Raw genomic sequence first — 27,614 nt, 5'->3', positions numbered from 1 at the left:
ATGGTGCTCACTTCTGAAAACAGGGTCACGGATTACTGGTGCTTCTTTGTTAATAATTATAATTATTTGACCTTATAGCTGTCGGCCCATACAAATTAATTACGGAACATTTGAAACATGTTCATGGTACAAAGCTAATAATCCAGGAATAAACTTGATTTAGGCGCGCAGCGTGTTTCTGTTTTCTGTTGTCAAACCTTGTTGCCAGCCGACAAACATCAGCGATAAGTGGGAGATTCTTGAGGTAAGTTGAGCATGGTTATACTAGCTAGGTATCTAGAACTAGGTCGATGAAGGTGTAACCATTTACTCGCGTTATGATCAGTGACGTTACTAGTAACGTTAACATGGTTAAAATGTAGCTAGCTAGCGACTAGTAACACGTTGGCGTTAGCGTTAGCGTGCCCACAAATCATTGCATTGCTCGTCGAATCTCCAGACGTAAGTTAACTATAAAATGATGTAGGCTAGCGTGGTTGTGAAAAACATCGTCCTGTAACTGTTTAGCTAGTGATTATAGTTAACGTGAAGTTACCGTGTTCCGAACCGAACACGGGGAAGCGACCGCTTCCACCAGAAGTTAACGTCCGTTCAATTGTAGTTTTTCTCCTGAAGATTGTAGTTTATGATTATCGTTGCTTATTGAATATCACAGACACTAAAATACTTTAATGTGAATTGGACCAAAACGGAAAATAACTAGACAACGTCCCTGTGTTCGGAAGACCGTGTTGGCTCACGATGGTCCGAACACCGCCTTATAAGCCTGATAGGTTCATAGTCCCTCGTTAGCAACAGCTTCCCCGCCACAGCGTCACGATAGAGAGCACTATTACCATGTTACTGCATGCTGAAATGGATCTCGTATGTAACTGTACCAAGTTTTTATGAAAACTAATTTGGCCACCTATAGCATGTGTAGTACAGTATAAGCTGTTTTATATTTATATTCAACATAATGCCCGCGCTAATTAAATGGTATGAATGGTTTACAGCAGTCTGTGGCTGTCTGTGCTGATCTCTTGTGACCTCTGCCCCCCTCAGATGGAAAAAGCCCCCTTGCCTGGCGATGAAAACAGGGCAGAGATGACTGAGAGGCCATCGATGGCCCAGCTCCTTGAGGTGAACGGAGATGTGAGTCTGACAGAAAATGGATCTGCGGACTCCTCTCGCGATGCGTGGAGCAGTAAAATACAGTACCTTTTAGCTCAAGTGGGATTCAGTGTTGGGCTTGGGAACGTCTGGAGATTCCCTTACCTCTGTCACCAGAATGGAGGCGGTGAGTACTTTCTGTTAAAATATATGTTTTATCTTATGCTGTGGGCATCTTATCTGTGGGCAGATCAGGACGAAGATATAAATATTTTCTAAATTCCTATTTGTGTGTTCAGCCAAGCCTCCTACATTACATGGATATCACATTTTCTGCATTAGACTTTAAAATTAGTGTAATCTCCCCAAAATACCAAAATACCTGGCTTGACAATATTTCTTCTTTTTTTGGCCCCTTCCCCTCTACCATGTGGGTGCTATGATAATGCTAGAAAACGTAGTTCTCTTTATCTTAGCTTGTTAACAAAAACACGATTAATACCATCCATCCATCCATCCATTATCTGAACCCGCTTATCCTGAACAGGGTCGCAGGGGGGCTGGAGCCTATCCCAGCATACATTGGGCGAAAGGCAGTCGCCAGTCCATCGCAGGGCACACACACCATTCACTCACACACTCATACCTACGGGTAATTTAGACTCTCCAATCAGCCTAACATGCATGTCTTTGGACTGTGGGAGGAAACCGGAGTACCCGGAGGAAACCCACGCAGACACGGGGAGAACATGCAAACTCCACACAGAGAGGCCCCGGCCGCCGGGGATTCGAACCCAGGACCTCCTTGCTGTGAGGCGGCAGTGCTACCCACTGCACCATCCGTGCCGCCTCCACGATTAATACATCAAACTTAAACATGATATATTTATTTGCATTTGCATTAAGATATATTTTGTTGTCAGAATGTGCCAATATAGTAAAAACCAGGAGGCTATTATTAGTTACATTACATTACATTACATTGTCCACGGTGGTGGAACGAACTCCCCGTTGAGGTCAGAACTATAGAATCTCTCCCCACCTTCAAGCGCAAGCTGAAGACGCACCTCTTCAAGCAGCACCTCTCCCCATCCCTCCCTACCTCCCTGTGAACCTTAATTGTTGTCTCTGTGACTTGCTTTGTGTATCGGTATTTTTAGTTGGCTAGGTAAGCAGTGTTTGGATAGTTAACTTTGGTGACTTTTGCTCTGTTTGTTTGTTTGTTTGTTCAAAAAAAAAAAAAAAAAAAAAAAGGCCCTTGTCCTTATCTTTGTTGTACAGGTAGCAGTTGAAATTGTACTTACCTCCAGGGTCTTTCAGCGAACTTATCCCTGGTTATGGGTATGCACTTTGTTGTACGTCGCTCTGGATAAGAGTGTCTGCCAAATGCCAATAATGTAATGTAATGTAATGTAATTATTAGTTAGTTGCCTCTTGCCTTATCAACATGATTGTACCTCACAATTCTTGCACCTTCACAAAGTCTGGATCATCCCTACAGTGCTAAAATTACTCAAGCTGTTTCTCTCCTTCACAGGGGCATTTCTCCTCTTGTATGTGCTGCTCTTGGTGCTGGTGGGAGTTCCTCTGTTTTTCCTGGAGTTGGCAGCCGGTCAGTGCACCCGTCAGGGCAGCATCGGGGTCTGGAAGCTCATGTCTCCCAAACTGGCAGGGATAGGATACTCCAGCTGTGTGGTGAGAACAGCATTCCTTCTCCCTTCTCCTGAGGCCCCCTGTTTTCAGTGAACAGTTCAGCTGTACTTTATGGCTACCCATACAATACTAGATTCAGGAATTTTTCAGTATTCAATCGTGCCACCTAGAAGCAGTACAAAGTGCTGCATTGCATTTTGAACTGTACCAGGTAAAGAAAGTCTCCTTCATTGCCGCAGCTGCTACTATAAATGTATTGAACTTCGGTTATGTCAATGAGATGTATTTCTTTTTCAGTAATAAAGCAATTTATTTTTACTGTGTAGTGTTGTTTCAAGCAGTCTCTTGAACAGACTACTTGATCAGTTCATGATTGTAGCCTGTGTGTTTACAGTGTGTGGTTGGTTGTCAAGGACATTTGGACACTCCCCAATACCTTGCTCGAGTGGAGGTCACACATAGTCTCATGATATATCCGGTTACTTATTCTTGGGTGGAGATTTGGTTAACCTTTTTAACATGCCAGCTTACTGTTGTGCAATATGTATTTGTTCTAAAACTCTCCTAGGGGCAGCCTGTAGCCACAATAACATCCGCACAGCCGTTTGGGCCCCTACAGTCTAATCAACTGTACATCGCTCTGGATAAGAGTGTCTGCCAAATGCCATTAATGTAATGTTTTTCCAATGGTATATCACGTCAATTGTCCTGAACCTGTGGTTTCATATAATTCGCATGTTTTCAGAAATCAAGATATTAGTTGTGCTCACAGTGAAACAATATATGTGAAGTGTAGGTAGTGCTGAACAATTTGGGGAAATCGCGATTTTTCAGACCGATACTGTGATTTGATTTGCGATTTTTCCCTTCCCTTTTGTATTCACAGCGTACAAGATAAAAATATGTGTATTTATAGTATAACCATAACAACCACACCATATGATGGGTAGTAGAGAGCGTAAAATGTCAAATTCCTTGAGGGGATATCATATTGCGGCTGCTACACATCAGTGGCTCACTCTGGAGTGTTTATAGATTGAGAGAAAGAGAAAGATAATGCTAGGTCTTTGATTAATAAAATGTATTATTTTAAATTATTTTATTTTATCCCACAACCTCAACTTATTTTTAACTGAGACCTGTCTTAGACATGGTGACAGCTGCCCTTTTGCTGAGCTCTGACCTCCAAACTTCAGTTTCTTAAATTCATTTGCCAATTTCCATGTTCCGGCGGCACGGATGGTGCAGTGGGTAGCACTGCCGCCTCACAGCAAGGAGGTCCTGGGTTCGAATCCCCGTCGGCCGGGGCCTCTCTGTGCGGAGTTTGCATGTTCTCCCCGTGTCTGCGTGGGTTTCCTCCGGGTACTCCGGTTTCCTCCCACAGTCCAAAGACATGCACGTTAGGCTGATTGGAGAGTCTAAATTGCCCGTAGGTATGAGTGTGTGAGTGAATGGTGTGTGTGCCCTGCGATAGACTGGCGACCTGTCCAGGGTGTATTCCTGCCTTTCGCCCAATGTATGCTGGGATAGGCTCCAGCCCCCTGCGACCCTGATCAGGATAAGCAGGTTCAGATAATGGATGGATGGATGGATGGAATTTCCATGTTCCACATTTACTTTCCACATTAAAATAAAACTGGTTCCCATGCATAAGGCCTCACCCTTGATTTAGTTTTTACCCTGGGTTTATCGGTTAACTCTCTGACTACCGAAGTCTCCATTCATAACCATTGGTTTATTCTTTTTGACACATCTCTAAATTGCCATTTGCAGCCAATATTTTGGAAAAGTTTATTGCTTAGCAGTTCCTCGAGGTAGTTATTGGAAATGACTTATTTGATAAAATTTCAATCTGGGTTCCGTCAGCTGCACAGCACTGAAACCACTAATGGCTTTCTCATGCATGCTGGAGATATCTCGATTTTAATATTACTGGATTTGAGTGCTACATTCGACACAATTGACCACTCTATTTTATTGAATAGGCTGATGCAATGGGTGGATCACTGGTTCTGCCCTTGACAGGTTTACTTCTTTTTTTATTTAACTTGTTTTACTGTGGACATAAGTGACAGCGTTTCCTCTTCCTTTGTCTTGCAGGGTCCCTCAAGGATCAATCTTGTTCTCATTGTATATGCTTCCTCTTGGTCATATAATTAGGCAGTTTAGCTCAATCTCTTATCACTGCTATGCAGATGACACGCAGCTGTATTTTTCCAATCTGTACAAATAATTTGAGGCACTTGCATGACTTTGGCAGCTATTAAAAATGGCAACTTCCTCCAGCTGAAAGCTGATAAGTTATTGGTTATTGGCCCTGAGATCCTCGCTAGTTAAATCCGTAAATATATGGGTCCACTGGCAGCCAATATAAAACCTTATAAGAAAAACTTGGGTGTATATTTCATCCCAACCTTAAGTTTGACCAACATGTCATAAACACAGTGAAAGCCTGTTTTTTCCTACTGAGGAATATTTATTGTTCTCTCAAGGACACAGTGAATTCCCAATGCTTTCATTTAATCTTGACCTGTTAATTGCAAATAGCTTTTTACCTGCCTTTACCTGCTGTGTTTTGATTCCAATTAGTCCAAAATACCACTGCTAGGCTTTTGTCTAATTCTAGTCGCAGGTCCCACATTCCACCAGTTTTAGAATCCTTGCCCTGGCTGCCATTGCGTTTTAGAATTGATTTAAAAGTTCTGCTGATAACTTTTAAAGCACTGAGTGGTTGGGCCCCATAGTCTTTTGCTCTTCAAAAAACTTTTGAAAACCCCTTTTCTTTCTTTTTTTTGCATTATTATTATTATTAGTATTATTATTGTTGTTAGTGGTATTAGTACTTACTTGCTGTGACAATTTTTTTAAATTGGCCTACATGTGATTGTGACTGAGAGTGAAGCATTTCTATTGCAAACAGATGGGTCTTTAACAAGGAATCATTAAATTAACAGTAGATTACTTTTTATGCCTCCGTCCTGGTGACAGCCATGGCTGAAGGCATTATGTTTTTTGGTTGTCCCTCTGTTGTCCATGCTCGTGACCACTATATCTCAGGAATGCCTTGAGGGAATTTCTTCAAATTTGGCACAAGCGTCCACTTAGACTCAAGCATGAATTGATTAGAATTTGGCGGTTAAAGGTCAAGGTTGATGTGACCTCACAAAAGACGTTTTTGGCCATAACAAGAATTCATACACTAATTATGACAAATTTCTCACACATGTCTAATGGGATTAAACGATTAAGTGATTTGTTTTGTTTGTTGATTGGTAATGTAATCGTTACTTGACATTTTAGAGTTGGTATCAAACACTTTTTGTGTGAATATTCTTCAGTTGTTGTTGGTTAGACAGAGGAAAATTATGTTTTCTCTGTCAAAATGAATTCATACAATGTTGTTTAAACTAGCAATTTTATTTTTTTAAAAATATAAATGATAAAATTTTATCATTCCACTACTCTGTCTTTTAGTAAATTATTCAGGTTTTAATAAGAAATTTGATTCTACATTTAATTATATGTAACACCAATGACAAAGAAACAGCACATGAATTCTTTAATGAAATGTACAGAAATACATTCAGCTCTACTTGTTGTGGATTCATCAAGTTTAGAAGTTAGTTATTGCTAGACAGACAGGGATGGAAACTGCAACTTGACCGAGGCAGTTATTTCGCTCTAGTTTGGTGTATGTTAGCTTTTACGTGCTCCATGCACAGGATGTTTTTAATAGCTGTAGTAAGTGTAGGTCCAGTTTTAACTCATCCTCCCCTTCCCAGGTGTGTTTCTTCGTTGCCCTGTACTACAATGTCATCATCGGGTGGAGTCTCTTCTACCTGGGTAGCTCTTTCCAGTACCCCCTGCCCTGGGAACAGTGTCCTGAACCCATTAACAATATTACTGGTATGTATGCACCAGCAGTGTGTGAGTGTGTCCTGCTTTTATTGTGTTGAAGTTGAGCGCAAGCGCACCCACTGACCTGTGACCCACCTGTCTTTTACAGTAAAGGAATGTACCGACAGCTCTCCCACGACGTACTTCTGGTTCCGCAAGGCTCTGGACATCACAGACTCCATCGATGAGTTTGGAGAATTAAACATCATTATAACCGTCTGTCTGCTGGCAGCCTGGACCATTGTCTGCCTCGCCATGATCAAGGGGATCAAGTCGTCTGGCAAGGTGCTGACCGGTGTTGCGTCCTGTCTGGGTCCTCTGTGAACCCTACTGTTGGTCACAGTCATGGACATGGCCGTGTAGTGATCCTCCGTCTCTCCTCTCTCTCTCTCTAAGGTGATGTACTTCTCCTCTCTCTTCCCCTACGTGGTGCTCCTGTGTTTCCTCATCAGAGGGCTCCTGTTGGATGGGGCGTCAGAAGGGATCACCTACATGTTCTACCCCAAGGTATAGCCTGTGTGCTGGGGCTCAGCTGTTACTACTTCTGAGAGAGTCTTCAGTCATTACCTTATTTTAGTATTGGGTAAATTAGTATTATTTAAGAGACAAACATCACCAGCTCTGTACACCAGTGGTGGGCTGTTCCTGTGGTTGTAGAGAACTTCCAGTCGGCATCCAGTTATAGATGTTTACTTAAAGGTGAGGTGACTGCAGAGGGCCGAACGGCACAGTTCTCCTCAGTGGCTGGTGTTGTGGTGTAAAAAGGGAAGTTTATGACTATTGCCAACAACATTCTGACATTTCTAATGGGTGCAAAGCAGTAACATTAGACTGAATTGTGTTTTAAATACTCAGCAAGCGTGTTTATTATGATACTTTTAGAAGTGATATCTTTTATCAGTAAAAAGCAATGCATTTGCATTTGCATGATTGCATTACATATTTAAATATTATGCACAGAATTCATCCCCACTATATTTTCATAACGCATTACCAATGCAAAGGTCTAACAGGCGGTTACTCCGCTAATGGTGGCAATATAAATTTATCATGATTAAATAACATAGTTATATTGATTATTGTCCCGTCCCTAGTTGTATTTAATGTGTGACTGAATGCACTATGCTTATGGTCTGTGCCCTTGCTTCTTTGTGATTTTTCCCCAGTCTCTCCATTCACATATTTTTTATCTCCTCCTAACTCAACAGCTAAGCATCTGGGGTGAGGTGCAGGTGTGGCGGCAGGCAGCCACCCAAGTGTTCTTCGCCCTTGGGCTGGGATTTGGCTCTGTAATTGCTTACTCCTCCTACAACCCCCCCAACAACAACTGCCATCGTGATGCCCTGATGGTCTCCTTCATCAACTTCTTCACCTCTGTCCTGGCCTCTCTCGTGGTGTTCGCTGTGCTGGGCTTCCGGGCAAAGAACTTTGCCATGAATTGCGTGACCAAGTGAGGGATGTGTGTCTGCGTGAGTGAGCGAGTGTCTGTCTCTCTTTATGTGTGCATGACTGTCTGTCTGTGTGTAGGTGGTTCAAGATTTCCTTACTCTGTTTCCCACAGTGTACAAATTTGGCCGGCAGCAGAAAGCCACTAATTCAGTGCATGCAGGATACTCACTCATTCACTCACTCAGGAATGCTCTAATGCATAGGAATGACCGACAATAAAGCCAGAGTTTGAAAACCACACTTAGATTTTGCTCAATTTCAGCAGTTTGGTCACCAATGGCCTACCAGCTGAAAACGCAGAAAGAGTGTAATTCTTCACCAACATGCCCATAAGAAACATTATCACTTCAGGCCAAATTTAATTCTATTAATGAAGGTTCAGTCTATTAGGTTCTGCGTCTTACTTTTCGTTTGGAATTAGCTTGCTAATTAGCTTATGCTTTTGCATAAGGTGTAATTCAGCTTATGCACAGGCTTGCCATCTGATTTAAACTAGGGATGTGACAAATCATCAGTTTTTGTAACCGGTTACCATCACATTTTTTAAACGGTTAACCAATATTGCTTATGGCTTATTGCTGGGGGTCGTAATTATTATAATTTTTTTTGATTACTGGGAAATGTAATTACATTTTCAAACATTATTTTGGGCCATCTCAATAATAAAATGTGAACATTGTAAGTCGGCCTAATTACCAAATTAAATATTTACATTTACATTGACATTGTGCAGTGTAACCTGACCGTTGCAGAAATCTGTAGTTAAATCCCTGTGGTTTACGTCCATGCTGGTCGATCATGTGTCATTTAAAAAAAAAAAGAAATGCATTGGTTAAAATTATAATTCTTCATGTTTTCATCCCTCTTCTCTGTCTTCTGCCAGATAGACTTGATTGGCATGAAATATGTAAATATGCTGCTGTTAACAACTACGGGGTTGTGCACTCATTATATCATGCAATATTTGCCTGATATAATATAACACCCGGTCTATTCTACCATAGGCGGCTGGTCTAATGATTTTACTTTAATGCCAATGCAGGTCTCTGTACAACTTTATATATTCTTATGTGACGGTAAACTTTATATGCCAATGCATTTTATTTGGCGTGGGACGATCATGGTGGTGAGATTAATGTCCATTTTTCACTGAAAACAGGGAATTTTTGCTTTCAATATCCGCTGATAAATGGCCTAATGATAATGTATTCCTTTATTTATTCTTACGTAGATACTGCATAGTGGAAAGTGAAGTTCGATTTGCCGATAGTTTAAATTCGCGTGTCAACGAATAAACACGGATGAACAAACGCCATAGAATAAGCCATAAGTGAACTAACAGCTACAGATTTAAAACACACAGAAATTATTTGACAACTAGTACTGTCGCATTTAATTCCATGCAGTGTTTGCATTCTTAACTCTCTGAAATGGCCGCAGATTGCTTGCTTGTACGACTGTCGCGTGTGGATTTCAATGTAAACAGCTTATTGTAATATTTTGTGCAATGATGTATTGTTTTGTTTATTTTTATGTAGATACTGTGAACTTTATGAAACAACATAATGTTACAATTAGCCGTAAGTCAACCAACATGCTCAGAAATTATTTGATAACTCTAATACTGTAGCATCCAATTCCCTGTGGTGTTTGCATTTTAAATCCCCTGAAATAGCCAGATTGCTTGTTCAAACTACTGAAGCTAATCGATTGCTAGTTTAGAACCGTAATAATACGCGTGGTGATGAACGTGGATTTATTTTAAACTGAGCTTACAGTTTCACCTTCAGAATATAAAAAAATCTCTTATCGGTTATCAATGTTTTGTAACCGGTTGCAAATCAGTTTCGGTTAACCGTTCACACCCCTAATTTGAACCCGTGGGCCTCAAGGGATTTGTTCTCGTTTCGCACAGCACAATAGAAGTATTGCACAATAAATTATATTAATTAATTTCTGAAATCTTAGACTTGCTGCCTGTCAGCTTGTAGACTCTTTCAGTATGGTTCTCTCCTGCTCATGCTGATCAGTGGGGTTTCCTTCTCTTCTTCTTCCCTCAGAAATTTGGCACTTCTGTCTGAGTTGCCTTCTCTGGAGCAGCAATGGATGCTTCAATGGTTCAACATTTCTGATCCCAGTTCAGTTTCCCTGGAGGAGTACAGCGCATGGTTTCAGCATTCCGGGAGTAACCTCAAAGTACAAGGGGAGAACCTCACCGACTGCAGTCTGGAGGCGGAGATGAGCAAGGTGTGTGGCTCCCTCAATTTCATTGGTCATCATCTGTGTCATACCATTCTTACGCTTTTCTTGTTGCAGTTCTGGTTCTGTGAGGTACCCGCCCTGACCAGAGGCCACCACCTCTATCTTTCAGGGCGTGGAAGGGACAGGTTTGGCCTTCATCGCCTTCACAGAGGCCATGTCCCTGTTCCCTGCCAGTCCCTTCTGGTCGGCACTCTTCTTCCTAATGCTACTCAACCTGGGCCTCAGCACCATGTTCGGCACCATGCAGGGCATCCTCACACCACTCATGGACAACTTTAAAACGTTCTCCCGCCACAAGACCCTGCTCACAGGTAACCCTCTTCAATGTTCTGCCTCTTTGTGTGGATCTGCCAGTGGATTCTAGCTCTCCTTTACTGCTCTATCGCTGCAATAAATTGGTGAAACGCCTGTCTTATCGACTGTTCTGTCTTTTGCTCGTGCTCTCACTTTGCATTCCAACTTGTGTTATTTTCCGCATGGAATCAAGCATTTGAACGAAGGGAAAATGTGAATTGGTTGAGATTGTGTTTGTGTTTCTTCTGTTCGCTACATTTTCTTATACTTCTGTTTTATCTTTAAACTCAACAAAAACCCTTGAACCTTGGAGCTTTATCTCACCCCCTCAGGGTGTCAAAAGCAGTTTCGGCGAATGCTTTTCCATGAGGGCCCATGCATTGCCTGACAATTGTTTAACATCTGCCTTGGTAAAAATATAAAAATGTGTCAAATTAACATTGAACCATTTACAGAAAATCTGAATTACTTTTAAGTACTTAAATGGTAAAAAACATCCCTAGTAACTGCTTTTCCCACTTGAAGTCTAAAGTGAAGTTGGCAGAGCTAAACTCTTGCTGTGTCTATTGGATGACTCTGTGTTGACTTGCCGTTTATCTTCATCACAGTGTGCAGCTGTGTGGTGGGATTTGTGATTGGGCTGCTATTTACCCAGCGATGTGGAAACTACTTTGTGACCATGTTCGACGATTACTCCGCCACTCTGCCACTCATCATCGTGGTCATGTTTGAGACACTCAGCATATCCTGGGTGTATGGGGCTGACCGGTAAGTGCCAAATTAATGTTTTAAAAAGGTGTAGCCAAGCAGGGTATTTTTTGGGATTGTTAAGAGTAACAAATGTGTATAATTTTGTATTATTCAGTCATTTAGATGTAATTTAAAGCTTTTTTTTCTTAGCCTAAATTTCCCACCTTAAGAGTTTTCATTAGGGTGATGGTAAATGTTGGACTTCGACATGGAAACATTGAAATTCAAATTTGTTGAATTTTATTTATTTAATTAGCTATTTATATTTCGAATGTGACTCATTAATTGCGTACTAGTTAGATTACGCATGGTGCGCATGTTATGTCTGCCATTTCCACTGCAAAGACGGCACATCGCCTAAGTAAAATCAGAGACGTCATTAAACTAAACTGGTTCATTTAGACTAGATTTTGTAAGACTGCTTTTGAAACGGGATATCCATATTTACATTGAGAATTATAACAGCTGCTGATGTTACCTTTTGTTTGTCTTACAAAACACCCGATTGCTGATGCCATTAATGGAATGTGAAACCGTGGTCAAAGTTTTGCAGAGTTACACAGTAGCCTAATACTGATATGCATAACGTTAAGTGGCTGGAGCCGTCAGAACTCGGCAGTGGGAATAGGGCTTTGTAACGTCAGTGTAACTGTGGCGTTATAACAATTCCAACAGTCCAGTCCAATTCCAACAACATGGCTGTATTTAAATTAATATGTGAGCTCTAGCTATTTCAGACATGCGTGGGTTTTTGGCTATTTTCACTAAAATCATGCAATCAACGCTCCATAATTACGCTCCACAGCTCATTCAATGACATATCTGAGAATAGCAATGTTGACAACGTTACAGAGCTACATGTACATAACAATAGCAAGCTAGTTAACTTCTTTTAGAGTGTTCATGCATGGCCTTCATGCTGCTCTGATCTGCCGTTTCGTCTTTGCACTGCGTGCAAAGTACCATATTATTGGGTGAATATCCAAATATAACCAAAAAATAGTCTAATAGTTCTTAAAAGGCAGTCAAATTTACGTGACCCAAACATGAGTCAAATATTTGCATTGTCTTGGCTGTTGGCCAGCGGCGCAAACTATGGGTTATGAGTTCTAGGGGTGGGATAAGGGGAGTGGGTATCCTCGTGTGACACACACAAGGGAAACATTCTCAACCAGTTTAAAATGGGATGGTTTAAACTGCTTTAAAACGCTTACTTCTCCAAAACTAAAGAGCGGACATATTTTATACTTTCATCGTGTTCCTGCAAAGCCCTCTTGTGCAAATTGCATATAAAAACCTTAAAAACCTTGAATACTCCCAATCTACAATGGGAGTACTCGAAACAAAAAAACTTGTTAATCCTGCAATCTCATTCATTGTTGCAGCTTTATGTCAGAGTCAGTGGTAGTTACTTCTAATAGCTGCCTCCAGTTGAGGCCAGTCTACGCAAGATTTCTCAGTTGTAACTGGCCATTGGGGAATTAGCGCATCCCTGTGGTGAATGTATCCAACATCAGTCCGCCTGATCAGGCTGATATTACAGTGAGGTCATGAACCTGACAATTGAGGCCATTTTATTTGTGTATTTATGACTACTTTGCAGCCCACTTTATCAGGCTATGTTGGTATGGCGGACGTTACTCATGTAGTAAAGATAATTGGCCTTCTTTGCCTTGCAGTTTCTTAGATGACATTGAGAACATGCTGAAGTGGCGGCCCCCGGTTCTGTATAAATACCTGTGGAAGTATGTCTGCCTGTTTGCCATGATTGGACTTCTCGGGGCCAGTTTACTGCTTATGTTTTTCAAGCGTCCCACTTACACTGCCTGGAACCAAGATACGGTAAGAACAGCTGCTGCAAGTGCCAGTGTGCACTTTTCTTCATTATTATCTTTTGAAACCTCCGAGACTTTTTATTTTTTGCAAGCCAAGACAGGGTCACACAAAGAACAGTAATAAGCTTGGATATAGCAACAGTATATTCAAATACATATGGCATGCAATCAAGTATCTGGACATGTACTTGGAAACTACTTCTGGTTAATGGAAAGTATGTTCATTATCTTCTGTTTAAAATCTAAAATCATCCAAAGCAACATCACAAACAGTGAAAAATTATATATAAATTTAATGACACCAGCTTTTTCAAAACATGCCTCTCTCTCTCTTTATAAATTGATTAGCATGGGATTTTCTGTCTAAAACTAACATTTTAATTAAGTCTGATGTAAGATTATTGCAAACCTTATTTGAAAATGCCCTTGAAGGCCTGTTAAGTGTGCTTGAATTTTTCTTTATAAATTCAGTGAGACAATTGTTTCATGGTAAACTGAAGGGTAAGTATTAACTTGCAAGTTGCGTATTGTTTTTCTGTGCAGCCATTGTGCATGTTCTATTTTAAATGCAATCTTTAGCTCTACCCACGCTGTCCACTGTTGCTCATTGTCTTAACCCCTCCTGTCTCCCCCCCTCCTTTCCTAGGCTTCAGAGATGAGTCTGGAGTACCCTGGCTGGGCATTAGCTTTGCTGGCATGTCTTATTATTTTTGCCACTCTGCCAGTCCCAGTGGGCTATGTTCATTCTCTTCTGAAGGCCAGAATGTGGCAAGGACCCGAGGGAGAGAGCGAGCGGGATTTGAGAGAGCAGTACACAAAGTGCAGCTCTACTGAACCAGACTCCACCCCTGGACTCACACCATTGGATGATGATGACGGAGAAGAAGCGTCTTCCAGGAACTCTTTCCAACCACTGAATGGAGAAAACTACCGGCTCCTCCCCCAAGAGGCAGAGGAGGGAGAAGACACCACTGGGGTGTGACACAGTGAAGATGCCAGAGACATTTTAAGCACAAGAAATACCAAGACTGTGCAATAACAATGCATGGATGGGACAGAAGTGTAGGCATCAATATGTACACAGAAATGTGTACATATGGGCTGAAGCATCACATTCCTCCATTTTATATACATAGGTATGCTGCAGGCTGCAGCCATGTATTTATTTTTAAATGGCATTTTTCAAAATTAAAAAGCCAAGTTTTAATTTTGCTTCTTTATTGGAAGCCCTTGATAAAACAAAAAAAAAAACTGTCAATGTTATTCACACCTTGGTGGTGTAATGCACGCGAAAAACAACAATCCTTTCAAAATACTCCTGCGCTGGTGCCTGTAGTATGGTTCTGTTTTCCTTTGATACTTATGTAGTATTCATTGAGTGCAGCCTGGAACACGCCGTCTTGAGTCCCTTGAAATGGGGTGCAGAACTGACCAAAGCTGTTTGGTCCTGATAAATGGCTGTTGTGATTCCTGTTTCTTTTGTACTGTTGTACCCTTTCTTTAAGGGTAGAAGACTGTTTCTTGCCTGAAAATGTTTTTGAAAAATAGTTATTAACTATATATATTTAACCAAATATAGTTTTTAATATTTGGTAACCATTTTGTAATATTTTTATATATTTTCTACTTGTGGAACATTGTGACTTTCTACATCTGTTACATAATAGAGGGCTATTCAGATGGGATCCAAACTAACCTCTATCGTTGCTTATTTCAGCATAATCACTCCACCTGCGAAGGAAAAATGGTAAGCCCATGATTCATTTCATGGATGATTCATGTTTTGTGGTCCACATTGTGTAGTCCACCATATTCAAATACATGTATGTCTCTTACTGTGCTGATACATTGTTGCAGAGCACTGGTGATGCCACATTTTTCCTGACTGTCAGAGTAGCAAAGTCAAATCCAACTTTTGCAACACATTGCTTTCAATTTCTTTCATTTTGTGTTATAGTCAATATTATTGATAATATTGATGTATTGTTTTATTTCTTTATGCAGAGAAACTTAAATTGACTCCTTGTATGAGGTAGTGCTGAAAGGGATCGACATACATATAATTACCAAGGTACTGCCATGTTGGCCTATACACACATTTTTTTGTATTTTTTAGCTTTTCAAATCATCCTGGTACTGTATGATTTGGGTTCCATATCGATTCAAGTAAAACCATTGCAATTTAGGTCAAAGTATACATATATGATCTAATTTCCTTATAAAACGATTTCCCTCCTGACATGACGTATGCTATTGCATAATAACTGGGCTCTGGGTGCAGGGTTGGGGGAGCCCCCCCCAAAAAAAAACTACGTCATATGCCTTTGTGAACATTTGTGGGCATTTTGTGGGCTAAAACCAGGAACACATCACATCACAACATCACTGATGTGCCTTTAATGTGAATGTCTAGTACAGATCCACAATATGGAAATTTGGAATCATTGGGCCATTATCAAAAGAAGATCTTTGTCTTGCAAAATTTGCAGATGCCTCCCTGTTTTGCATAACAGCACAAATGTAACTATAGCCAAGTTTACACAAGAATGTTGGAAGCTGACATGAACCTATGGGGGAAAAATGTAACCAACTTTATTTGTGTAACAAAACTTGGGACAGTATACATCCAGAGCTACCAAGTTTCTGTATAGCCTTGCTTGTGAGTCAAGATACTGAGTTTGAAATAGGTTTGCTTGTTAGTTGCTTGTTTCCGTTTATTTAAAAATAATAATTGAATAAATTATAATATTTTTAATGATAAGAAGGGTGAGCTGACTATGGTTAGACTACTTTCTGAACAGGACATTTTCACTTAATTTCCAGCATCCGTGTGTCTGTTGTTTTTTATATGTTGATCCTGATACGACCCTGATTGTTGTGTATCCATAACATTTATCAAAAAGGTGTAATACGTGTTGAGGTGTTTGTAGGTAAAATCCAACAGTGGGTCTCCTAGTGCACTAATGGGCCACTGACTGAAGGTAGTTAGGAATAAGAGGGGAGGGTGGAGCTTGGGACCATTGCTATGCTGCTGATCACCCTCCACCTAAGTGTACAGAAGTGCTCTGGCTTCGAGCCCAAGATATAATGGATATAATGACCAATCTGTTAACTAACTCTAGTACAACTCTAGTTTATGAATTATGTTCATATTTTCATAATTAGCACAGTGTCTTCTGTCCACACCCTTGCTTTTTGATCAAAGTAAAAAAATAATTTTTGAACTGAAATTGATTATTGGTAATGCTTTCATGCTTTTACTTCTCTGAAGTGTTTTGTTCTGTTGTGTGTGCTGTTTGCTAATTAATATTGATTCTGTTGTCTTTGTGTGTTTATACATATTCTGTAATGCCATGCCATCCGTATTGTTTTATAGAGACAAATGGTTTGTGTAGTAGATGAGGTTGTATAAAAATGTAATAGTCAAATGAGGGGAGTGGTGTCTTCCAAGTTCAAAATGCTTGTTCTTCATTTTAGCCTATTTAATGAAAGGGATTGTCCTCTGTTACTGTGGTTTCTAAACAGTCACAATCATAGAGAAGTGAGTACTGTATGAAACACATTTTGATGTTGCATGTAATGCAGTTATGACATTGGCAAGCATGTCTGTGTTGTTAAAAAAGGAATATATTTCTTCTCTGTAATTGCACAAAAAATCCCAGGATATTTTGTTCTGTGAAAGCCTGAATATCCAGTGCTCTACAGGGACTGTTGGGTCCTTTCCTTGACCATTCTGCATTTGAGTGCTGCGCTATACTAACCATACCAGCACTGTGCTGTGACTGATGTACCTCTACAGAAGTTCCTAGGATTTCATGCTAGTTCAGTAGGTAATCAGTTACTGTACACCCATGTTTTTCAGTATCTGTAGGTTACTTTGCTTTGGGCCACAGTGAGTGTTTGAAGTGATGAATACTTTTCATGTTTTTCTAACATACAATGCTGTACACAGTGTTTCATAATTTAAAATGAACTTGGTTATTTTTATGAGATTTGTATTAAAATGTAATGTACCAATTGCTTATCTATTGCACAGCCTTGGCCTTTCAAAGATCAAGTTGTTTATGGTTTCTGATAAATAGTTGGCTTCAATTGTTCCAACTTTGTACTATCAACAAGTGCTGTGAATTTTTTTTTTTTTTCGGTATTTGTGTAGACTGTAGTGTATGTAGCATTTTTTGTGCCATATTCCTCCAGGACCACATAGTGACCATGTCTGTAATGTTCTTATGGTGGAAAGATGCTTTGGAGGTGTTTGGATACCTATACAAACCATGCCAGTAGACCAGGGAGGGCTAGTTTCATTCCTGGATGACGGGGAACCATGCAGGTTTTATAGTTTCCTAATGGTGAGAAATGCATTCACTCCTTTCAAACTTCGCAAAAGTGATTTCCTGTATTTTAAACAAATGTGGTATGATGTAGAAAATAATCAGTAGACCCTCCATGCCTCAAAGACTGGAGTCCCATTCACTGCTTAAGCTCAGTGTAGATACCTATTTCAAACAACTTCTCAACAGCTTTTCTTCAATGCTTGTTTAAGGGGAAACTATATGACATGATGGGATGGTCTGTGTGTACCTGAAGGGTTAATTATGCAGCTCATTTTGTTCATTAGAACAACTTCGCATTTCAGTATGCAGCTGAAAATAATTCAAGTGGCTGTAATCCGTACCTTCTGTAAGTCACTTGATGCCTTGTAAATTGCCTATTTGCCTTGTAAATTGTACCAAACAAGCAAAACTTTGACTACTTGTGTGAATTGCTGGCATGTACAGTTGTCTTCTTTTTACAAATGCATTTTTAAGTGTTTGTTTTTGTCTGTAACCGCAATGACAAATACATTATAATTTGAACATTGTGTGTGGTGCTATAGATTTCATATACACAAACATTTTGGCTGCCTTTGCATAATAATAATGATTATTAATAATAATAATCGGCATAACGAAAACATGTCATGGGTTTTAATTCATTTCAACTGTAAAAAGCCCTGTTAAGCGGTTTTATGGTTCAGCATTTTAGAATATTCACGTTGGGAACTTACTACTGCCCCCTATCATTTAATAATGAAAAATGGTTAACGGTTTAAAGTTTGGTGTTTCCACTCACACCCTAATTTGGAGTGTCCATTTTCCAAACTATGTACAATGCTCATATAGAAGATCTACTCATGGTTCTCCAAAGCTGCTGCTACTCTGCACAGGCCACATTTGATTCATGTGGTGCTCACTCCTACTTTGCAAGTAACACTTACGGCTTGAATATGCACAAATAAATGTATATATATTTACATATGAGGATTTATGGTGACCTGATGTAAGATTCCATATCAATTTTTTGTTCTTTGCATTGACTGAAATGTGCCATGGATTGCAAGAAATTAGAAGAAAAGAAATACACTAAATCTCAAAAAATCGTAAATAAATACAATAACCCTGCAGCTATATACAATAACCCTGCAGCTATATACAATAACCCTCTCTACTCCAGCAAACAATCACTGTGATGACTGGCCAAGCCAATCACCTGAACTTCAATTGTTTGTTTGCTGGAATACAGAGTAAAAGCAACAAAAAATATGTCACTGTCCAAATACCTAAAGACAGCACTGTACATTTTGAACTGGTTAAAATCCAAAGCCTGGGATGTGATCTTAAAGAGGATATTAACTCAACTTTAATATCCTCTTTAACTCAACATGAATTTCAAATCCCTACAATTAATTAAAGGTACATTTTACCCCTTGATTTGCTCCTGTGTTTACCATAAAAAATGATTTCTCCCCCATTCTCAACCTCACCTACACCCCAAAGATGACAGGAGCTCACTCACCATAACTAGATATTTTGCTTTGTCAGGTAGCTTTGTAACATCATATTGCAGACTGCTGTAATCACATCTCAGTAATCACAGTATCACAGTAATAGCTGTATTCATACCAGTAAGGCAGCTAAAACCATATGCAGCAGTTTGGGTCACTGGCATCAGCTAAATGTTAATGTTGACAGTGGATCAATGCTAGCAAAACATGGAAAAATTCTGTAAAAATAAGCAGGCATACAGATGCATCAATTAATTGTCGCTTTTCTTTTTATCTGACCTCTCCTGGAATGTCCATGACTGGGACCCTGAAGGTTGGTGGTTCAAGCTCCAGTGTAGCCACGATATGATCTGCACAGCTGTTGAGCCCTTGTGGAAGGCCCTTAACCCCACATTGCTCCACGGGTGCTGCAGTGTGGCTGCCCACTGCTCCAAACTAACGTGGATGGGTCAAATGCAGAGGATAATTTACCCCACAGGGTTTAATAAAGTTTATCTTATCTTATTGGGCCAAACTTTTTTCAAATTTATTTTATTTTATTTATTTTTAGTTTAATTTTTAATTTAAATTTGCTCAGTTATGCATAACTAATTTGTACGACTGTGATTTGTTCTTGTGCCTTATTGCTGTAAAATGTGATTTTTGGAATTTCAAAAAGAAACCTTTTGTAGTATCCCTAGTATACTGTATAATGTACTGTAAAAGATCCTGTCCGCCCCCTGCTTCAAAGAAAGGACAACGTTGGCTCCACCCACATTTTTCTTTCTGATAGCCAATCGGGGAGTTGGGACGCAGAAGGCGGAACTACACGTGGGGAGCGTGACCAATAGCGACATAGAAGTGGAACCACTGCGTTGGGGTCACGGTAGGCGACAGGGGTGATCTAAGGGGGGGGTGTTGTGAATCTTTTGTTTGCAGATCAGCCCTGCAAGCAGACAGCATAAATAGCTGTACATTGATTTATTGTATCATGAATTGCATGCAATTTTTTTGCCTGGATAAAAGCGGGAATATTATTATTCTGAAGGAACGGTGGTAGCTAAAACCAGGGACGAATCGGCGGATTTGCTTTGGTATCGCTCTCGCCGGTACGAATCCAGGACGGACCGTTTAGCAAACATGATGACTTGCTATTCAATCTTGTTATCTAGACTAGATCGTTAGGCAGCTAACCAGTACACATTAGTTTTATGTTTCATGTGTTTAACCGGTATACTCAGAATTCTTCCGTCATTTTAGGTAAATGGCACGGTAACTTAATATGTGTACCAAGCTAGCTAACAGGTCAGCTAGCCTATCTTGCTAGTCTAGTCAATCTGTCCCAGACAATACCCTGCGCTAGCCGGGCCATTTCGATCGATAGGTAGCAAGCAATGACGGTTGTTCTTTTCTGTAGTGTCCACTAATGCTATTGACTGTCTCGCATAATTAGCTAATTAGCTACATGTGGGTATTTCATCGATAACGCTTTCTGTTGCGTAGTCCACTTGATCGCTAGGAACTTGTTAGCTGTCGAACAGTATCAAGAGTGTGGCTGTAGCTAGATTTATCTCCGTGGAAACCCCACATCTAACGTTATATAGATATACATTGACTGTAGTCAATTTTAGTTTTCGTATTTTAAGTAGACGCACGTGCTCGGGTTAAGTGCATCATAGATCAAAATTGCAATCATTCATAATTAATGTGTTGGTACGGCAACTTATTTGGTTAAAATGCTGCAAAACTTGGCAAAAAATAAGAAGTTTTTAACCGATGCTTTAATTTACATATACAGGTGAAACTCGAAAAATTTGAATATCATGCAAAAGTTCATTTATTTCAGTAATTCAACTAAAAAGGTGAAACTAATATATCATATAGACTCATTACATGCAAAGTGAGATATTCCAAGCCTTTATTTCTTATATTTTTGATGATTATGGCTTAAAGCTTATGAAAACCCCAAATTCAAAATCTCAGAAAATTAGAATATTGTGGAAAGGTTCAATATTGTAGGCTCAAAGTGTCACACTCTAATCAGCTAATTAATCCAAAAACACCTGCAAAGGGTTCCTGAGCCTTTAAATTGTCTCTCAGTATGGTTCAGTAGAATTCACAATCATGGGGAAGACTGCTGACCTGACTGTTGTGCAGAAAACCATCATCGACACCCTCCACAAGGAGGGAAAGCCTCAAAAGGTAATTGCAAGAGAAGTTGGATGTTCTCAAAGTGCTATATCAAAGCACATTAATAGAAAGTTAAGTGGAAGGAAAAAGTGTGGAAGAAAAAGGTGCACAAGCAGCAGGGATGACCGCATCCTGGAGAGGATTGTCAGGAAAAGGCAATTCAAAAGTGTGGGAGAGCTTCACAAGGAGTGGACTGGGGCTGGAGTTGATGCATCAAGAGCCACCACACACAGACGGATCCTGGACATGGGCTTCACATGTCGTATTCCTCTTGTGAAGCCGCTCCTGAATAACAAACAACGCCAGAAGCGTCTTACCTGGGCTAAAGAAAAAAAGAACTGGTCTGTTGCTCAGTGGTCCAAAGTCCTCTTCTCTGATGAGAGCAAATTTTGCATCTCATTTGGAAACCAAGGTCCCAGAGTCTGGAGGAAGAATGGAGAGGCACACAATCCAAGATGCTTAAAGTCCAGTGTGAAGTTTCCACAGTCAGTGTTTATTTGGGGAGCCATGTCATCTGGTGGTGTTGGTCCACTGTGCTTTATTAAGTCCAGGGTCAACGCAACCGTCTACCAGGACATTTTAGAGCACTTCATGGTTCCTTCAGCAGACAAGCTTTATGGAGACGCTAACTTTATTTTCCAGCAGGACTTAGCACCTGCCCACACTGCCAAAAGTACCAAAACCTGGTTCAATGACCATGGGATTACTGTGCTTGATTGGCCAGCAAACTCACCTGACCTGAACCCCATAGAGAATCTATGGGGCATTGCCAAGAGAAAGATGAGAGAAATGAGACCGAACAATGCAGAAGAGATGAAGGCTGCTATTGAAGCATCCTGGTCTTCCATAACACCTCAGCAGTGCCACAGGCTGATCGCATCCATGCCACGCCGCATTGAGGCAGTAATTCGTGCAAAAGGGGCCCAAACCAAGTACTGAGTACATATGCATGGTTATACTTTTCAGAGGGCTGACATTTCTGTATTTAAAATCCTTTTTTGATTGATTTCATGTAATATTCTAATTTTCTGAGATTTTGAATTTGAGGTTTTCATAAGCTGTAAGCCATAATCATCAAAATTATAACAAATAAAGGCTTGAAATATCTTGCTTTGCATGTAATTTGTCTATGTAATATATTAGTTTCACCTTTAAAGTTGAGTTATTGAAATAAATGAACTTTTGCACGATATTCTAATTTTTCGAGTTTCAATTGTAGATGCCATTTCAATGTGCATTATAACAAAGTGCCGTTTTTGTTAGGGTTGGCTCTGTGTCTTCTGTAACCTCTCTTCCTCCACCCTTTCCTTTTCCTCAGTGATGTCAGGGAGTACTGTGACAAGATGGGTGATCTCAGACGACGGCAGCCACCTGATTCGCAGAGAGGAAGTGGACGCATCATTTCCTAAAGGTGTGTAGAAAAATGTTGGACCATAAATGTCACACGCGCAGTAACGGGCTTCACGTGTTGAGCATTTCATTATAATCTGCATGTGAATAACTGGCTTGATGTTGAGAAAAGCTGTTTATATTAATTGTTCAGCTCTGCTGTTCCTGCAGGTGTGGAATCCCAGATGGTGCAAGTAAAAGACGAGAATTGTGTCCGACCTGTCACTAACGTATCAGCTTCATCGTCACTGTCTACCAACAAAAGAAATGGTGAATATGGAATAAGCAAATATGTAATATGTATAATATGTAATATGTAATGCTCCTGTATAATGACCGCTCAGATCTTTGATATAATGGAACGTTGGAGTAATGACCAATGGTATACTTTTGAGAACTTGACTTGCTCCACAAAACGGGTCATGTTTAAATGCTGAATTTTGTTGTTTCACTTCTTTAGAGTCAGATGTGTACACTTGGGATCTCTTGTACTTTTTGCTTTGCAGTACTATTACAGCACTCTTGCTAGGGGTGATTGATTGGTGAACAATTTTTTTTTTGGATTTTCATAGTGTTCAGAGGTTAATTGTTTCTTACTGACAGGGTATAGAACAACATATGGACATTTGAGTGGTTTTGAGCATTAAATTATTTATTTTAATTCTTAATTAATGAATGCAAATGCAAATAATTAAGTCAATGTATTTGACATTCCTCAGGATTTAGGATCCCCTGGGTTGAGTTCCAGTTGAACTGTAGATCTGAACAGTGGAGGTGGTTAGGCCAAAACCGTAGTGAAAGTGGACACTCCTTAATGAAGTTTTCTTTACCCCTAAAGCATACCAGTGGTCATTACTCCAAGGTGACATTATAGGTGTCAAATATCAGAAAGATCTGAGAGGTCAAGATTGAAAGGGAACCATTTCCCCCTGGAATTACCCTTCTATAATTTATACCCTTGTATAATTTTGTGACCCTCTCTGTCTCTACAGCTATGCCTGCTCAGCTGCCAGTGTCATACCCGTGTGCTTACTGTGACATCTGCTTCACGGCCTCGCACTACCTGGAGAAACATGTCAAGCGATCACACAGGAAGCAGTACTTAGAAATGCTGCGGAGTCGAAACATCACTTTCAGCAAAACTCCTGCCTCCACTTTGGCCACTTTAAATAAAACCCCTACGACCACTTCAGCTGCATTCGCCAGAGCCCCTGCCTCTACTTCAGCTACTTTCAACAAAACCCCGTCCACTGCCCCAGCTACTCTCAGCAAGGCTCCCACCTCCCCATCGAGACCCTCTGGACCGTCCTTCTCACAAGCAGCCCCCCTCACCTCACCCAAGAACATCCGCTCCCCTGCTAAGGTTGAATGTGCTCCTACCCATCAGTCAGAAGAGCATCAAGCCTCTGCAGGTCCGACTGTAAGCGACACTCCCGTGACACCTGAGAGGACCTCTGACCCTTCTCCTTTGCCTCCTGCCCCTAACTCCATGAAGCCTTCTGACTCAGCGCCATCTTCTGGCCAGGTCCAGATAGCAGGGAAGCCCATTCCAAAGGAAGCTGCGAAGCATGAGGTTCCCCAGTCTCTCTCTCCCTCTTCAGAGGCTGAGGAAGTGAAGAAAAGAGCCTCTTGTACTCATTGCGGGGGGAGGAGAGGAGGGCGGACAGAGGGAGAGGGGGAGAAGGAATGCGGCTGTGTGGAAGGCACACTCTTTCTTTGCAATGAGTGTGGGCAGAGCTTTCCTTCTTTCTCCACCCTTAGCATCCACCAGGACCAAGTACACTGGGGTAAAGGGCAGGGCAGAGGGGAGGAGGGAGAGACTCTGTACCTGTGCACTGAGTGTGGCCTCAGCTTCCCCTGCCTTGAGCTACTGGGCCATCACCAATCCCTCCACGACTCCCCAGGAGCCAAGGACCAGGAAGAGGGAACGGAAGAGGAGGAAAAAGACGAGGATGACGACTCTCTGCCCTTCGCCTCCCAGCCGCACACCTGCCCGAACTGTCAGAAAACCTTCAAAACCGCACGCTACCTGAAAACCCACATGAAGATCCACAGTGGCCAGGTGCCTTACCACTGTGACCAGTGCGACAAGCCCTTCACCCAGCTGGGCGACCTGAAGACGCATCGCCGCACCCACACCGGCGAGAGGCCCTACCAGTGCTCCCAGTGCGGCAAGTGCTTCGGCCGCTCTGGGACTCTGAAGAAGCACTGGCGCACACACACGGGGGAGACACCCTACGTCTGCGCGGCGTGCGGGAAGCAGTTCAACCAGCTGGGGGCGCTGAAGACTCACGAGCGGATCCACACCGGGCAGCGGCCTTACTTCTGCTCCCGCTGTTCGCAACATTTCACCTACTCCTACCAGCTTAAGAGACACCGCTGTGTGCACAGCGACAAGAGTTGAGGTGCCTTGGAGGAACTGCACTTAAAGGAGCAATGCTGAGGGGTAGATCTCCTCAGAGCGCGTTACTGACTCCCATCAGCTTTGAAATGCAGAGCTGCACATGCTGACATGCGCTGATGCGCATGGAGAGTTTGCACCCATAACACTGCTTAGAGAGACTGGAAGACTGGGAGCAGTAGTGAGCATAGCACTGGATAGTGTGCATAGCACTGCACTGGAGAGTGTGCTTAGCACTGGATGGTGTGCATGGCACTGCACTGGATAGTGTGCATAGCACTGCACTGGAGAGTGTGCATAGCACTGGAGAGTGCATGACAGGGAGGCAGTAGGAGCGCTAATATACTGGTATGGACTTTACAAAAGAGTGTGATGCAGATACACTTCTAGAATACCATAGGTCGTGCTGAGAGAGGTGCTACCCTTCCCTCCACTGTGAACAACACTCTTTCCAATGTCACATGTTCAGTATGGAGGTTTGCTACTGCTCTAAAAGCCTGATTTTATACTCCGTCGCATGACCCTTGCGACAAGTGTCATATGACAAAAAAGACACTTCCTCATCATGCAGTTTGGCATCTCATTATATAGACATGCAGGTATAAGTATAAATGCAAAACTTGCGACTGTTTCATTTTTGTCGCACGACACAAAAGGCTGTGCGACTAAGTATAAATCAGGCTTAACTGAGTTATGTCACTGTGCGGCCCTGGTTATCCCCTTTAAGGGGAAATTGACTCCCAGCTGATGAGAGGAGTGAGAGAGATGGATGTGCAACAACCTATCAGTGCTGGGAACTGAGAAACACTGCCCCCTTTGCCCCCTGTAAGTCCCAAAGTCATATAGTGAAAATGCTGCCAAATATTTGTCACCAAGCATTCCCCTTCTAGCTCATCCTCTGTGTAGGCCTTAGGGTTTGGTCTGTATGGATATCTCTTTTCCTCTCCTGTCTTAGAAACCTGCATATACACTTCATGCTAATTCTGTCCCTGGGTGTGTAATGCCGTAAAACTGCTTCCTTCTTTACATTTGTACTATTGAGCAAACACTGAATAGAGCTCCTTGGCTATGGAATGTTACTATTGCCAATTTCTGATTGCCATCATTTTAATTTAAGATCAGAAACTTAAGTCTGAAAATGTCAGAGGTGGATCTTTGAAATACCTCATTCATAGCCATTCAGCTTTCAAAGTTTTGTTTCTGCTGTACTTGCCTTCTTTGGAAAACTATAAATGACACTGTTAATCTGTGTTTCATAATTAAACCTCAGAGGTATTGTTGCCGGATGTTGTGATGATGTAATTACTGGCGTCTTCAGCCGTGATATATCCAAGCTGTGCAATTATGTGATTATGTTATTTCCTGCTTTCGACATCCCAAAATGCCCGCCAAAATCTTTGTGACCTACTGCAGTTTGGCCATGTTCTAATACGGTCTTACTCGGCAGAGGTTGGCTTTAAAACAACACAACACATATGACACACAGAAGACATTCACATACACATAAGATTCACACAACCTTTTCCTACCACTAAAGTGTACATACTGCTTAGTTTGCCTAAAAGCTAAATAGTATGTACCACCGTAACAAGCCTGGTCTTGAAAACCCCCAATGTTTCTGCCTCCACTACATTTCCACACAGTGACCACTTTGTGTTGGGAAAAAAATACTTCCTACTATCGGTAGGAATATATCCTTTGCTTAGTTCCCTTTATGCCCCATCATTCTGCTAACCGAGCTCACCCTGAACATAAGAGTCTCACCTCCTCGACAAGTTTGTTCTATATTTTTTAAAGAGCATTGTATTCACACTACTGTCTGAAGTTGGAGTTCGGAAGCACGCTCCTATGTTCAGACTGTCTTCATGTTCCCTAATAAGCTTAATCCAATTATCCTTGCTAGGCATGAACTGGTCAATTTCTGGAATTTCTTACACATTAAGGTTTTATTTTCTTTTATAAAGTGAGCAACAGTCTTACAAATGTATAACCCTCCTTTTTTAACTTATTGAGCATTCTGCGTTGTGCCTTTGGAGTCATCTTGGCTGGACACCCACTTCTAAGGAGAGTAGCCAGAGTACTAAATCGTCTCCATTTATGGACAATTTGTCTAACTGTGGACTGATGAATATCAAAACTCTTTGAGATTACTTTGTAACCCTTTTCAGCTTTATGCAAATCAACAATTCCTGATTGTAGGTTTTCTCAGATCTCTTTTTTTTTTGTTGCAAGGCATGGTTCACATTAGCAGATGCTTCTTGTCAATAGTAAACTCAAAATGTTTTTTTTTTTTAATGAGTGAAAGTAGCTCTAACCCACACCTCCAATCTTGTTTCATTTATTGGTTCGTTTTTGAAATATTAACTCCATTGTTTGATGTTTGAATGATGTATAGAAAAGAACATAATATTAATTTCTGTGCTATTTGTTCAAAGAGATTGTGTTTTTTCATTATTGTAACTTGAAGATTAGACCATGTTTTAAGACAAATCTATACATAAATGTAGGTCATTGTAAAGGGTTCACTTTTACTTGCCACTGTATGTCATTGGCTGCTATGTGAACCATGACAACTGGATCCCTTCCCGCTCTGGTTAGA

General features: G+C 41.0%; 1 protein-coding gene across 1 annotated transcript; it reads left to right on the top strand.

Moving 5' to 3' along the window:
- LOC133121252 (uncharacterized) lies at positions 1 to 26,295 on the top strand. The gene is made up of 16 exons (XM_061230457.1): positions 1 to 244; positions 1,045 to 1,279; positions 2,630 to 2,787; positions 6,528 to 6,651; positions 6,752 to 6,927; positions 7,039 to 7,149; positions 7,851 to 8,092; positions 10,152 to 10,338; positions 10,463 to 10,664; positions 11,256 to 11,415; positions 13,077 to 13,239; positions 13,879 to 14,208; positions 19,762 to 19,921; positions 22,544 to 22,636; positions 22,786 to 22,884; positions 23,607 to 26,295. Exons 2-16 carry the CDS (start codon positions 1,045 to 1,047, stop codon positions 25,016 to 25,018), a joined length of 3,852 nt encoding a protein of 1,283 aa, XP_061086441.1. The 5' UTR covers positions 1 to 244; the 3' UTR covers positions 25,019 to 26,295.
- The last annotated feature ends 1,319 nt before the right edge of the window (positions 26,296 to 27,614 follow it).

This window comes from Conger conger, chromosome 2, assembly GCF_963514075.1.
Source record: "Conger conger chromosome 2, fConCon1.1, whole genome shotgun sequence".
Classification (NCBI taxonomy): domain Eukaryota; kingdom Metazoa; phylum Chordata; class Actinopteri; order Anguilliformes; family Congridae; genus Conger; species Conger conger.
Note: the sequence above shows the minus strand (reverse complement) of the source record. Positions and strands in the feature narration are given on the sequence as shown.

Excerpts from the sequence above, each read along its gene's own strand:
- LOC133121252 (XM_061230457.1), top strand. The coding sequence starts at position 1,045 with ATGGAAAAAGCCCCCTTGCCTGGCGATGAAAACAGGGCAGAGATGACT. Across the intron at positions 10,665-11,255 it reads CCACAAGACCCTGCTCACAG|TGTGCAGCTGTGTGGTGGGA; the intron begins GTAACCCTCTTC and ends TCTTCATCACAG. Across the intron at positions 22,637-22,785 it reads GGACGCATCATTTCCTAAAG|GTGTGGAATCCCAGATGGTG; the intron begins GTGTGTAGAAAA and ends CTGTTCCTGCAG.